The sequence below is a fragment of the Siniperca chuatsi genome, linkage group LG16 (genome assembly GCF_020085105.1).
Source record: "Siniperca chuatsi isolate FFG_IHB_CAS linkage group LG16, ASM2008510v1, whole genome shotgun sequence".
NCBI classification, from domain to species: domain Eukaryota; kingdom Metazoa; phylum Chordata; class Actinopteri; order Centrarchiformes; family Sinipercidae; genus Siniperca; species Siniperca chuatsi.
Window position 1 is genome coordinate 5,582,827 of NC_058057.1, and position 15,788 is coordinate 5,598,614.

The 15,788-nt window shown below is 41.8% G+C and overlaps 2 protein-coding genes across 2 annotated transcripts in view; both read right to left on the reverse strand.

The window, feature by feature from the left end:
• The window catches only part of LOC122863541, a 314,269-nt gene that overhangs the window by 56,661 nt on the left and 241,820 nt on the right, over nucleotides 1–15,788 (reverse strand). The gene's annotated exons all lie outside the window — the stretch shown is intronic.
• cnih3 (cornichon family AMPA receptor auxiliary protein 3) overlaps nucleotides 1–15,788 on the reverse strand; it is a 142,667-nt gene that overhangs the window by 20,299 nt on the left and 106,580 nt on the right. The window contains 1 exon segment of the mRNA XM_044169412.1: nucleotides 5,027–5,139. Within this exon segment, the coding sequence (XP_044025347.1) occupies nucleotides 5,027–5,139 (113 nt within the window).

Genomic DNA, 15,788 nt, shown 5'->3' on the forward strand with positions numbered 1-15,788 from the left:
ATTCCCCTGAGCAAAGGTAAGGTATAGAGATGCTCACTGTGGACAAATCTTCCAGAGTATGCTAAACAAAACACAAACCAGCCTCTCTTGGAATTTCCCTGTACAGCCCCACATTCACATATTGTGAGAGCTTTTAGTCTTGCAAAAACTTTAACAAATAAGGAAATGTCCCCCATGAATGGAGCAGTCAGTTACACCATCCCAGGCTTTATGTTATTAAGATTTCTCTACTGAGGCCAGGCACATAATCTGTCTGCATGCTGCTCTGTCACACTTTGAGCCACTTTAAACACATGAAGACTATTTCTCCTTCATGTCTGACGGTCGACATCAGAGTTGGCCTGTACACCAAAGTGACAGCTGAGACAGGCCTGTCGATTTTGTCCCCCATCACTTACATTGGAAATACATTAGGAAGGGATCTTTTAATGGCCAGTATGAAGAGCAAATATGGGCACCAGACGATTGTTTTAAGACAGACTTAAAAAAATGTGAACCTATCCTTTAAGTAGGGGCATCTTGGTGACGCAGCATAGTACATACTCTACCATGTAGTGCAACTCCATCTATGGTTACATCCCCTTACATTTCCCATGTTTGCCTGACACTCTCCACTGTCATCTAATTAAAGTGTTAGTTGACCCAAAAAACATATATTTTGTTATGTACACTTACCTAACTATGCAAATGGTTTTGGTTTTATATGCAGATGTTCTGATCTGGTTCTCTGTCATTTATAATGCCACTGAAGGTGAATGGAAATTAATTTGTGACAAATCACATTCAGCAGCAACATGTCTTTCCATAAACAATGTCCCAGTTACTCTGGACCAGGGGTGTTCAAACCCTGACACCGTGGGCCCCAACTCAGACAAAACTGAGACATCTGCGTCAACTGCGTTCCCATAATTTTGGGAGCTTTGAGGATGTAAACAGGAAGTATAATGTTGCCATGGATTCAGTGAGTTACTCTTTGGGCTACCATTGGAGCCTCACATTTTTTGCCTATATGTGTTAACATTTTGGCAAATTGGCAACATTAGACGTTTATCTGTGATGGACATAATCTGAATGATATCTTTGGGAAGTGGAAGCCAAGCTGAATCTAAAAATATATGTATCATGTACAGTGCCTTGCGAAAGAATTCGGCCCCCTTGAACTTTGCGACCTTTTGCCACATTTCAGGCTTCAAACATAAAGATATAAAACTGTAATTTTTTGTGAAGAATCGTGTTGTGATTGGGACACAATCATGAAGTGGAATGAAATTTACTGGATATTTCAAACTTTAACAAATCAAAAACTGAAAAATTGGGCGTGCAAAATTATTCAGCCCCCTTAAGTTAATACATTGTAGCGCCACCTTTTGCTGCGATTACAGCTGTAAGTCGCTTGGGGTATGTCTCTATCAGTTTTGCATATCGAGAGACTGAAATTTTTGCCCATTCCTCCTTGCAAAACAGCTCGAGCTCAGTGAGGTTGGATGGAGAGCATTTGTGAACAGCAGTTTTCAGTTCTTTCCACAGATTCTCGATTGGATTCAGGTCTGGACTTTGACTTGGCCATTCTAACACCTGGATATGTTTATTTTTGAACCATTCCATTGTAGATTTTGCTTTATGTTTTGGATCATTGTCTTGTTGGAAGAAAAATCTCCATCCCAGTCTCAGGTCTTTTGCAGACTCCATCAGGTTTTCTTCCAGAATGGTCCTGTATTTGGGTCCATCCATCTTCCCATCAATTTTAACCATCTTACCTGTCCCTGCTGAAGAAAAGCAGGCCCAAACCATGATGCTGCCACCACCATGTTTGACGGTGGGGATGGTGTGTTCAGGGTGATGAGCTGTGTTGCTTTTACGCCAAACATAACGTTTTGCATTGTTGCCAAAAAGTTCAATTTTGGTTTCATCTGACCAGAGCACCTTCTTCCACATGTTTGGTGTGTCTCCCAGGTGGCTTGTGGCAAACTTTAAACGACACTTTATATGGATATCTTTAAGAAATGGCTTTCTTCTTGCCACTCTTCCATAAAGGCCAGATTTGTGCAGTATACGACTGATTGTTGTCCTATGGACAGAGTCTCCCACCTCAGCTGTAGATCTCTGCAGTTCATCCAGAGTGATCATGGGCCTCTTGGCTTCATCTCTGATCAGTCTTCTCCTTGTATGAGCTGAAAGTTTACAGGGACGGCCAGGTCTTGGTAGATTTGCAGTGGTTTGATACTCCTTCCATTTCAATATTATCGCTTGCACAGTGCTCCTTGGGATGTTTAAAGCTTGGGAAATCTTTTTGTATCCAAATCCGGCTTTAAACTTCTCCACAACAGTATCTCGGACCTGCCTGGTGTGTTCCTTGTTCTTCATGATGCTCTCTGCGCTTTAAACGGACCTCTGAGACTATCACAGTGCAGGTGCATTTATACGGAGACTTGATTACACACAGGTGGATTCTATTTATCATCATTAGTCATTTAGGTCAACATTGGATCATTCAGAGATCCTCACTGAACTTCTGGAGAGAGTTTGCTGCACTGAAAGTAAAGGGGCTGAATAATTTTGCACGCCCAGTTCAGTTTTTGATTTGTTAAAAAAGTTTGAAATATCCAATAAATTTTGTTCCACTTCATGATTGTGTCCCACTTGTTGTTGATTCTTCACAAAAAATTACAGTTTCATATCAGCCTGAAATGTGGCAAAAGGTCAAAAAGTTCAAGGGGGCCGAATATTTTCGCAAAGCACTGTATGTGTGTTCATATTTGACTGAGTTATGACCCCAACTCTGAATTTGTATGCAAATTGCGGCAATTGGGTGCTGAGGCTTTTATAGTACCTATTTACCTCCATGAGCTGTGTTCACAGCCACTACTGCTGCTCCTACTGCTGACCATGTCGGTGAGTGAGCCAAATCAGAGGTCCAAACTACAATAACTAACTTCATGTTGTGTTTAGATCATCTGTGAAAGGGACAGGGGAAACTGTCCCCTGGGAAGGCACCTCAGATTGAAAACCTCTGTTCTGGACAATGAACAGACCTCATTGTGAACAGTTTTTAGTGAAACTACTTAATACAAATAGTCCCTATGAAACTGAACTTTCCAGAGTAGCTAGGACATTGTTTCTGGAAAGACACATTTTAATGTAATTTTTCAATGCTTCAAGCATCACAAACACTAACTAAAGACAATAAACACCCCAGCCACAGCCTGTCCACCCTGCTGCTATCAGGCAAGAGATACAGATACACATAACTCCAAAAGCCATCATGGCCTAACCTTTTGAATGAGTGTTTAATGAGAAAATATAGTTTTTTCAGGTTACAATACAAGTTTATATTAATGCTCAAGCTTTGCTGCTCAAAGTTGTCAATCTGGCCTCTTAAAGCAGCCCTCCCAGCAACATCTGTAAACTCTGCAGAGCATCACATGGACATGTGGACTCAAGCGAGCATACATTCCCACACATATACACATACACCCATCCATATATGTTAGTGTGATCACATACTGTATGTTTCCATAGTTTAAATAGTTCACCACCAATGTCTCCCTCCCTCCCTCTCTCACTCTCCTCTGAATCACCTTGTCAATATTAGATCTCTCTCCTATCACTCACTCACTTTCTCTCTCGCCTCACCGTCCTGCCGCCTGCTACATCCTCTCTCATTTTACCCCTCCTATATCTCTGTCTTACCCTCTCTTGCTTCCTTTCCTTGTTTTCTCATCCTCCAGCTGTGCAGGAAGCAGCATCTGTAGCCGATGGACATCTGTCACAGTCTCCAATTAATGGTCTCCTCCACACCTCTCCTATCCTCTCCTCTCCTCTCCTCTCCTCTCCTCTCCGTCTGTAACTTCAACCAGCTGCGCACATGAGCTTAAACCAATCAGGCGCCCAGCAGTCTACATCTAACCCGCACCGACAGGAAGAACAGCAACAAAGACAAAAACAGACAAAGAAGGAGCAGCAAATAAATCTGAAGATCACTGACTGGTGACCCATTTTTCAGACATTCCCTTTCAGAGGCTCGAGATGTGTTAGCACACTGATATATTTGCTTTAAACAATGCAGTTTCTGATATATATTGTGCCTTTGTGCCATAGAGACACTGGATAACATCTTCCTTCATTACCACAAACATACACAGTGTAGTTTATTTTGATTTAATCCCACATACACCATTCTACTGCCAAATATGTGATAAACTAGTCCACTCATTTTTGAGTAATGTTAGCTAAAAACTACAATGTCCAGTTAAGGCTCAGTAATTTCCCAAAACAACGGGGCACTGTAGGTTTTAGCAGCTGTTCCTCAAACAGGAACGCAAATGTGGAACTGACTAAAAAAAAATAGATACCAGATTTTTTTATTATTTTTTTAGAACATTTGATTTATTGATTGCTGTCGGGATGAAGAGAGAATTTCAACAAATACAACACAAATGCCTCTGAAATACATTACATACCGTTTAGGGTATGGTTATGGTTAGGAAACTAAATCACTTGGTTAACGTTAAGGAAATATCGTGGTAATGGTTACTAAAATAGCGAACATTAATTTCACGTCTGTCACAGGATGCAAACTCAGATCTCCTGCATAAATTGGATAACTTGTGCTAACACACCCATCCACCACCCAATCCTTCACATTGCTACTATCCACCTTGCTACAGTACATAGAGGCACACTACTTTCTGCATGTTGGCACTTGTCAACACTTAAGCATTGGCAAAAAGCAAGTATATCTTATGCCTTAGTGTCATCTACAGCTTTTCAACATGAGTCACTTTTTAATACATTTTCAGCCATATCTTATTTTTGCCTAATCTTAATTTTAACCATTAATGCCAACCCAAACCTAACTCAACATAATACTTTTTAAGAAGCGAGGACATAAATTCTAAAAGGTCCAGGATTACACAAACACACACATACACAAACACACACACACACACACACACACACACACACACACACACACACACAATCGCACGCGCACACACACACGCATTACGGGGGATTGGATAGTCACCTCCATGTGTTGTAAAAGAGCAGGGGGATGTTGAGGCCCACAGTCAACCACTCCTGGGCACACAGGAACATGATGCAGAAGAGTCCATGGATAGAGTACTCTGGCAGCACCAACTAGAAAGAGACACCAAGGAGCAAGAGACAGAAGCAGGAGGAAGAGGAGGATGAGTCAGAGAGAAGACGAGTGAAGCAAAGAGCACTTAAATCACTGATAAGGCTACTTTAATGTCAACAAGCAGAAAGTCACGCACCAACACTTGAGCTTGTCTCTTTCTCCTACTCCTTTACTACATTGCTGGTGATTAGTGTTACTGAATGCAGATACTGTTTGAATGATATTTGCTCTAATATAAGAACTGCATGAACAGGGCAGTTGGTTAGCAGATGCTATATTATCATTTTAATGCCCACAGGTGTAAGAACACCTCAAGTATCATCATTAGCATTCAAATCCTTAGCCTAGCCTATATTTAGCCACTGCAAATCTGTCTATCTGCAAGCATTCCAAATAGCTAAATAGCCATCTAGATTATGGAGAGCTTAGCTTCACAATGGGCAGCACACACTGATGGCAGGGGTCCATCATTATCATAATAAGTGGAGCACTCGGCCCTACGAATGCAGAAAGCAAGACACCCTCCTGGCAAACCACAAGGGTGAGAAAATATGTGAGTCCTCGGCACCAATCCTCCAATCCAATCTCCCCTTAAGTAACAAGGCCCACTTTTGTTCTCCAAAATAAGAAGTTGAGGGTAGTTGAAAGAAGCTTATATTTGTTTGTAATGATCCATAACAAAAAGTTGGAATTTCATACACAAAACTAGGCTGCACAACATGTTATCAAAGTAGGTTTAGATTTACAGCCAACTGAAATGCACTTTGAAGGGAAACAACGTCGCCAAAAGCATGTTCTTCTTACTTAGAAAATCTTGTGTTTACTGCCTTCATCATTGACTATGATTTGAACTATTTTTTCCCTCAAAAAAGTGTAAAAGAAAGGATATCATTAAAAGAAAACCATAACATGGGAATTGGAAATGATGAAAATACTTCCGGGCCGTGGGTCCTGGGTTCTCCAATGGGACTGATGCTCACAGTATCTTATAGCGCTGCGGTTGGGGAATGAATGGACTCTGCTCTGAGAGTCTAAGATTGCCATGGATGGGTTTACATTAAAGTTAGTTGAAAGGCTGGTGCGTCTCATACAGATGCTCAAGGGTATGTCTGTATGAGACACAGAGCGCCATGGCAAAGCGTCGGTATTTGACGACCTGGGAATGAGAACGGGTTGGCCCGTAGGCTGTGGCATGAATTGAGTAGTATGCCTATCTGTGCCCAATATTTTAATGACTCTTATCTGAACATTATGTCATACTCTGACACAATCGCCATGCAAATAAGTCACATTTTAAAGATACACAAATTGCTTAATTCAACATACTTGAAGGACACTACAGCCTTTTTTGGTCTGGTATGACCAACAGCTTATGGAGGCTAATGTTACAGTAGCTAATGTTAGCAAACTTTCGATAGAAAGTGCTGTGTAACTGACATTAGAATCAGTTCACTGACTTTATGACTCCTCTCTGCTTGTGCTACTGTTACACTATATTTTAGCATGTCACAGATACACGTTTCACTGTTTTTTTCCACAAAAGTAAAATGAGGTCAGCAGACCATACCTCACCAGGGAACACATTCCACTTGCTCTCGGTCAGGTCTGTGATGACTTTAAAACAAGTGACTCAAGAGAATCTTGGCAATGGAGTGAAATTCCATTTGTCAATATCGTAAATCATAGTCAACCTTAAAGCAGCAATAATTGAGTTTTTGGCCAGGGCTGCCAACTTTTCAATTTAGTTTGGAGTGAGATTAAGTATTGGTGAAGTTGGTGCAAATTGTTAATTTCAGAGACTGTTTTCCTGCATTCTAGTGAATTTATGGAGTCATTTTTTTTTTGCCGAAATGTGGAATCAGGAGGACAGGAGGGAAGGGGATATTGAAAAATGGGACTCTCAGGAGAATCTGGAGGGTTAAATATGTGAGCGGATATGATTGAATTTTGTTCACATATATTGTTAACTTTTCTGCCAGAAAATATACATAAAAAAAAGCTGTCTTACTCGCTGCACATTTAACCCATAACCTACTAAACATGCTGTGGTATTTAATTAGGGATATAAGCTATACTTTGAAGAATAGGACTGGTAGATCTATGGCACATTATTTAGGGCACTATCAACAGATAATGTTCCATTTGCAACTTCAATCACAAATTTATAAGAAATGTATCAAAATATGAAATATATATAAGAAGTCACACACTGTGAATAGTGTTATCAAGATCATAGCTTTTTGTTTTTGTTCAAATCCAGTGTCTAGCACTCTTTATTATGAGGCAAAGAACGTCGTTAATTCACACCTGAACATGAAGTTGAGACGAGATCTCGTTAGAATCCAACACAAGATCTCAGTTGAATCTAAACAACATACTCCTATTGGATGAGACACACGAGACAGCGCATATAATCTCGGCGCACAGCTATGATGACACCAACTCTATAAAGCCTTGCACTCCACACTGCCTGTGGCCATTTCCACAGTAAGCCGTTTACTAAAGAAGGCGCATCACGTCTCTCTCCACAGTAATTGCCGTTACCACAAGAAGATGTTTTTCACGTGAGCTTTAATTTCCCTAGGAAGAGTCTTAACTCGCTGGACGTGAAACAGACTGTTTTGTGTTTGCTGAACACTTTTTGGATCCTGATTGTTTACTCCACATAATGATCCCATACCTGCAGAAGGAAGAGACACGGACTGACCATTCCCTTCAAGGAGACCAAGATCGCCGCTGAGACCCTCTCCCTACCGACATCAACCTCTGCTTCGTCAGCGTCTGAGCCTGACAGAAACTCCGCCGGACAACTCCAAACAAACTGCGGCATCAATCGCTAACAAGAGTGATTTCAAGTAAGAGGCTTGTGTCTGGGCAGTGATAGATTTTGTAACTGCATTATTTCATTGTTGTGAATTGTGCTTTGCTTTTTGGAAAAGTGACGGACCGCTGCGTTCGAATTGCTGTGTGTTTCTTTGTGTTTAGCACTTTCCATTTTGTATCGGTACCACGCTGTTGGGCCATTAACTGTGTTAGCTTTAGCCACTGTGGGAGCTAATAACTGTACTTTATCAGACTAAGGTCCAGTAACACGGCCGTTGTATGAAAGTCTACTGCCAGATTACTGCGTGATAAAGGGACAGCTATTACACTTTGCCATGGCATTTGAGATTCCTTTGTGCCTTACTCTGTGTGCTTTTCTCTTTTCTTTCTCCACTAAACCTCAAACAGCCCAGATAACGTGGTAGCTTTACCAGCTGAGCTGCACATAAAGTTTGACAAATAGAGCTTGTCTTCTTGTTTTAGCTCTGTCCCTCTGTTTGAGATTCACGGGTCTGCCTGCCATTTGGCTTTGTGTGTGACGACCACATGGTCGTCACCTTCCTTGCACCCCCCTCTCTATTGTCCCACACACACACGCACGCACGCACGCACGCACGCACGCACACACACACACACACATCTTATATTCTTGCTCATTGTTGTATGCTTATTGTGTTTAGACTAGACGATAGTGATTGTTGATTGAAGTTATTGATTGTTAATCAGTGCTAAGGTTAAATAAACACTATTGTATCTTTTAAAGAGGAGTTACCTGTGGTTATTGTGTGTACATGTTGTGATACTAGCTGGTTGCGATGGTCAGTGCTCAGATTTTACCCTTCACTGTCCCCCCTTTTAATGTATGATAGTACCTTAAATATCAACATTTTTAGGTGGTTACTGGTCCCTGATCCCACGCCGGTGCCCCGTAATTATTAATCATTAATTAATAATTTTGATAATATTAATAATTGCATTAATACTCAGAAATATCTTTGATATTTCTGCTAATAACCAAACCTGCCCTACCTGAATCCAAACATTTTGGTGCCCCGTGTGAGGCCATCAAAAACCAGCTTTATTGCAATATTTATGCATAATAATCTTGAATGATTTATTTTGGGTTTAGTGGATAATTTTGGGTACTAGTGAATAATTTTGGATTGTTTGCTTAACAATTTAGCACATTGGTTTGAGATCTTATTTTAGCTATTATTGTTGAAAAGATAGGTGCCTTTGATACCTGCAAAGTAGGTTGAGGTAGAACAATTAGCATACTAACACAAATTTGCAAGCCAGGTTGAAGCCGCGCACCTGTGCCTTGTTTTAGCACACTAACAGCTCTCCGCTGCCACAACAAATTGTATTAAGGTCACCGAGTGTCTCTTATCAGAGTGGTGAAAATGAGTCACCAAAACCTCCGTGAGCCAGCAGCTGAGGCTCCCCAGGAGTCAGAAAACTTAGCCCTGCAAGATGCAGTCACTGGCCACCTCCATCTCTCCTTAGAAAACAGAGATCATTGTACGCAAGGGCACCCTCGCCCTACTTGATTCTGGTTCTGAGATTAGCCTGATGTGTGCCAACACTTTTGCAGAAATGGCTAGAGCCATGCTCGCCCTTGGGAAGCTGTTTCAAGTTGAGACATATAAAATAAACATCACTAGTTATAGACAGAACAAGTCACCCATCACGAAGCACCCTCTAGGAGATGACACTGGTGCACCCCGTTTATTTCTGCATCTTGGACACAGAACCGCTACTCATCGGTCAGGACCTCTTGGACCGACTGGCCCCACTCATTGACTGCCACAAGGGACACATTTGGGCTTAGGCTGAATCTCCCAAGCCCCTTAGTTCCTCAGGCAATTGGGCCACTATAGATGGAGTTTGTGCCCTCTCGGTACAGATCGGAGAAAACAGGTCATGCACTTTGTCAGCGTAGTCCCTCATCTCTGACCCCCATTCTTCTTACCTGAGGGATTTCTTGTTAGGCTCAGCGCCCAGCTGGACACGGTTAACCAAGTTCCATGGGCCCAAACAAGCGGTGAAGTCTCTGTTCTAAATAGTGAACCAGAACACATGAAATCTGGGCAAACCATTCCCCAGGCATGTCAGGACACCAGGTGCCCCCATCTGCATTGTAATTCTTAAGGGGCAGAAGATGCCTAGCTCACAAGCATTCTTCCAACCCCTGCCCTACTTCTGGGAACTCAACCTGACAGTCTGCGGCACGCCCCTGCTTGAGTTGGACTATCGTTCCACATACTTACTGGTGCAGAATCTGACGTATGCCCCAATCCAGGTGTCAGCTCGACAACCATTGGGGGTACTGATCAACAGTTATTTCCACGACTTACTGACTAAAGATCCAAGTCATTGGATCATCCTTGACCAGGAACGACAAACTAGATAACATTCTTTTCACTTTCCCGACCAAAATGATCACTGTCGCCTGTCATGACATGCTCCAGGAGGAAGCAATCTATGGAACCACCCTAAATGGCAAAGGTGACATGGCTGTGTACCCAACCGGCAGACCCAACCTCAAGCTACCTCACCAGTGTAGTCTTCCCCTGGCTTTGAGTCCGAGGTTGAACAACAGCTTGCAAAGACAGATGTTCCGCAATTTCCAACCCATCGTCTCACAGGGCCCAAATGATTGTGGAGTTACCAAACTCCATTCGGTCCACATTTCCACTGACCCAAAGGTCCCACCAATGTTTGTACACAAGTACAAGATCCCACTGGCTGCCTACGCATCGATCCAAGAGATTCTCGACCAGTTGTTTCAGATCATTAGGAAATGTAACTCAACCTACTACTCGCCAATGTGGCCAGTTTTGAAACCAAACGGCAAGTGCTGCCTTACGATTGACAACTGAACAAGCGGGTCCCACTGTCCCACTGGCCAATGATCCATTTGGATCAGGAACTGGCCAAGGTGAAAAGAGCCCACTTCTTTTCCACAGTGGACATAGCCAATGGTTTCTGGACCATGCAAGTTGATCCAGCAGACCATTCAGGTATTCAAAACCCACCAGCTGAGTTCACCATCTTCCTCCACAAGGCAATGAGCGACGCCGACCCTGCAGTAAACCCATTTACGTGGAGGACATTCTGATGAGAAGTCAGACTTTCGAAGACCACTTGAACAAAGTCTGCCACGTACTTAAACAGCTCATTGCCATAGGTGCCAAATTTGCCAAATTTGCCAACGCCGAAGGCCAATGGTGGCGCACGAAGGTGGAATATGTGGGTCTAACAGTAGGAGCTGAAGGCATCGAACCCCAGACTGGGAGGATTTGAGCCATTCAAGACATCAAGGCTCCAATAGATGTCTCAGTACTCTGAAGCTTCCTGGGTATGTGTAACTACTCCCAACAGTTCATTGAAGACTAGAGATAGCCAGACCACTCACTGAACTCCTCTGTAAGCATAAGCCTTTTGGGGAGAACTGCAAGAGCACTCCTTCTACTGAATGAAGGAGAAACTCTTCCCCCTGCCTGGCATACCCCAACAAGGACAAGGAGTTCCACCTTAAGGCAAGCTTCTCTTCCCACACTGAGGCAGCACTACACAGACAAGCGTGTCGTTGCCTATGTAAGCCGACCTCTGAGCAGCACTGAGATTATGTTCTCCGACTGTGAAAAAGCTCTTCTCGCCACTCTCTGGGCTGTGGAATACTTCCACAACTATATTGGGGCCAGAAAGTTATCATCAAAACTTGTCACCAACCTGTCACCTTCCATAACAGCCAACGGATGAGGGAAGGACAGGTGTCCAACAGTTGCATTGCCGCCTGGATGATGGTGCTACAAGGCTATGACACTGAGGTCAATTATGCTCAAAACCACAAAATGGCTTTGGGGCGGGGCCTGGCTGAGTGCCAACACTGCGAGTGCGAAGGGCAGACAAGACACAAACACAACACTGACATTTCTTCATCTTATAAAGTTGTTATGGCAAGTTGGCAAACAGTTGCCTATTTACACATAGAGTTGACAAAGAGCAACATTAGCATTCATTTGAAGCCCTTTTTGTGTGTGCCTAATAAATGTAACTACAATATTACCTTTCCTTTTAGCTCTGTTTTTTTATCTGGCTCTTTAGTATTGGGCTATTCCTATCTTTATTCAAGAGTGTGGTCTTTCAATTTGAGCATCAGATTTTGATTTCATGTTTAGCTTTTGTAATACTTTCCCTCACAACCCTGTCCTCAATGGGGCCCCCATGGCTCACCTGGTAGAAAATGCCCATCGTGTACAAAGTTGAATCCTTACCACAGCTGCCTGGGTTCAAAAGCAGCCCTTTGCTGCATGTCATCCCCTCTCTCTCTCCCACATTTCATGTCTCACTTCAGCTGTTCCTTTCAAATAAAAGTAAAAAGCCCAAAAAATAATCTTTAAAAAATATATAGCATACAGTTTGAGCAAAAGCAGAGCAAATCTCTAGGAACTGTTTGAGTGTGAGGTCATGGTTTTGATTACATTACAAAATCTAAACATGAAATCAATGAGTCATGTTCTCAAATTGAAAGACCATGCTCTTGACTAAAGATAGGAAAAAGCCCCATACTTAAGCTCCTAAATTCTCCACTGTGTTTACCAGCTAGTTGCTAACTTTGTCTGTCTGCTGTTTGGTGCTGGGCAGGTTGCGAACAGTGGATATTTTGCTGAAAGTTTCCTGTGCACCTGGAAACAAGGTTGATGAGAGCTGTGAGACTGAATCAAAACAGTGAAGTTGTGGCCACAAAACTAAAACAACAAGCTGAAAGATGGTAAACAGTGTCAAAGAACTGATATGAGGTGACAATTCTTTGTGGGGTTGTCTCTACGAGTGACATCTTTTACGTTATACATCGTCATTTGATCCATCATTAATATAAAAAATGAATTAGTGCAGCTTTATTCTGATGAAAAGAGTCACTTTAACATACATGAAAGAAATCTATAGTACATTAAAGGTCCAGTGTGTAACATTTAGGAGGAGCTATTGGCAGAAATGGAATATAATATTTAAAAGTATGTTTTCATTAGCGTATAATCACCTGAAAATAAGAATTGCTGTGTTTTCATTACCTTAGAAAAGCCGTTTTTATCTATAAAGGGAGTAGGTCTCCTTCCACGGAGGTCGCCATGTTGCACGCCATGTTTATACAGTAGCCCAGAATGGACAAAGCAAACAATAGCTCTAGATACTGGTGTTTTTCACAAGTTTCGCAGCCATCGTAGTTTTTCCTACATGCGTAGAAAGGAAGGGTGCGGCAAGCAGTATTCCAATTGTTACAATCTGTAATTTCACCGCTAGATGGCATTAAATCCTACACACTGGATCTTTAAGTGATGGCCAGGAATAATGTTGGTCTGAATGACTAACTCACTAATACATTAGTTAGTATGTCCTTGACTTAAGAGGCTAGAAAATAAACCACACTTTATGAGAAGGTGTGTGTTGCTTTAATTTTCTTTCTTGTGTTAAGGACTGTGGAGAAATAGATGCAAAACCAGCATTTCCTTAGCACTATAAAACTACACTTTAAAAAAAAAAAACAGGCATTATAGGAAAAAAAAACGCTTTTGAAGTGCTGAAAGCAATAAGTAAGTAGATGCAAGATTCTAGACACAAAGCTTGTCAGACAAAAAAAACAGTTAGGAAGCACACTGAAAAGAACATAATCCCTGGAAAAGTCTGTTGCTCATCATCATAAAAAATGCTACAGTTATATAATGTTTCCCTCTATATGAGATATACTTCAGACCTAATAACACCTCTAAAATCTTTGGCTACCACAAGAGTTGGCATGCAATCAACAAAGCCTGGCTTGCCACCCTGCATGGGTCTTCAGCCAATCAGACTGCAGGGCTGAAATTGCTTGCCTATGAACACCTGAATAATCCAAATGTCTTGGGCCACTGAAATCTGCAGTAGCTTTTCACCGCTGTAGTTAATGTTATTCACAAAGAAAGCCACTTCATTACTCATGTATATTTAACAGCATACAGGGTGACGCATTACGGTGCCATTCTGGACCGCCTGGCCTTGAACATTAGTGTATACGCTGCCATTACAAAGCAGTGTTCAGGATGCATTATTTAGATGGCCACATGCCTCCTAATAACAGAAAAACACATTTTCACTGAATAGCTCTTCAACAGCGGGAGATGAGAAAACTGCTGCTAAGACAAAACCTAAATATATCCATTTGCTTTCACACATACAGCAGGGAAGCTGCAAACACACATATCGACATCAATGCAGCATGCATGCAGTACATGGACGAGAACACATACTCACACACACACACACTCTCCCCTCCCCAGACATATAAAAACCTCATTAAAAAACAAATAGTCACACTGAGTTTTACATTCTCCTTTTTCTGTCCCCCTCTTGTTCAAATCCCTAATGCATGTTGGCTGACAGCACTCAGATGAAGGTAGAAGCATGATATGTCACTCCAGCAACCACACAACACTAAGAAGTACATAAAACTTTACTGACAACAACATAAGAATCTGATGTAAACAGCCTTGTGTCCCAAGTGACTTAAGCCATCAACCACTAATAGTTGAGCATAGACAAGTGACTCAAACCAATTCAACCATTTAAACTTTTAAAATCCCAACTCCCACATAGCTGTAATTTAAAATAGAATATTATTTTTAAAAATGCTCTATTGCTATACATGAGTGTTTGCTGGTGGGAAGCCAGTGAGGGATCATATCCTTTTTGCTGGTTGATTGAGATGCCCACAAAGACGAATTGGATCTGGTGGATAGCAGGAACTTCCTGCACATTACACCTTTCTGGTGAAGCTTCTTGATGGCAGGTAAACGAAGCTGCTGCTGATTCCATGCATATTAAACACTTAGCAAGCTTACTGCACCTGTTCGTGCACCATCTCCTCTGCAGATTTGTGGGCACTGTCCAACACTATAGTTTGTACTGTGTAGAAATGTACAGTAAGCACACCAGAAAGCCGTCCAGACTGTTAACGTAAAACCAGGTTAACCTGTGGATTCCTCTGTACAATGCTGATAGTTTGGTGCTGTTTAAATAAATACTGTGAATATAGGTTAACTATAGAATCATTAATTTGAAATGAAGGCCACACATATCTTGACAGCATGGCATTCCCAAAGGTGTAACAATGACACTCTTACCACAATTTAACAAGTATTTATCTTGATCTTTGTATGATATACTGTTTTTCCTTTATTAGACCTCCAAATTGTCACGTAGTGACAACCAAGTAGCCTCACCCCTGATGTCCACTGGATACCATTGCATCAGGTTCTTGTTGTGCCATGTCTCTGTCACATCTCCATTACTGTTCCAGAGTCCACTGGAAACATTTCAGAGGGGCATCTTCAAGCAGTCTGTCTTCAGATCATTTTTACTATTCAGAATTTTCTAAATAGTGAATATTGGCAGATGGAAAAGCATAGCATTCCTTCTCCATATTTCATTGAATTTGTCAGAGAAGTGACATACATACCAAGAAAAACTAGTTTGGCAATATATACTTAAAGATAGAGTGAGTAACAATTGATAGGACATTTGAATATTAATTTATAAGTCAAATGTAAACTTCACAGGCACAAGCAGCTCTGGCATGAATAGTGGAGCCGATAAAAGAGCTGGGTGAGCCGCGAGCAAGACACTCATGTACCTGGTGGACACAGGCACGCTGTCTACAATGACACTGTGGATTGTTATCAGAGCTGGAACACAACACGGCTATATTGAGTGGACAGTGGGGGTGAAGCAATATCAAGATTGTGTCCCTGGGAAAAAGAACATACATGTGTCATGTGTTACCAGC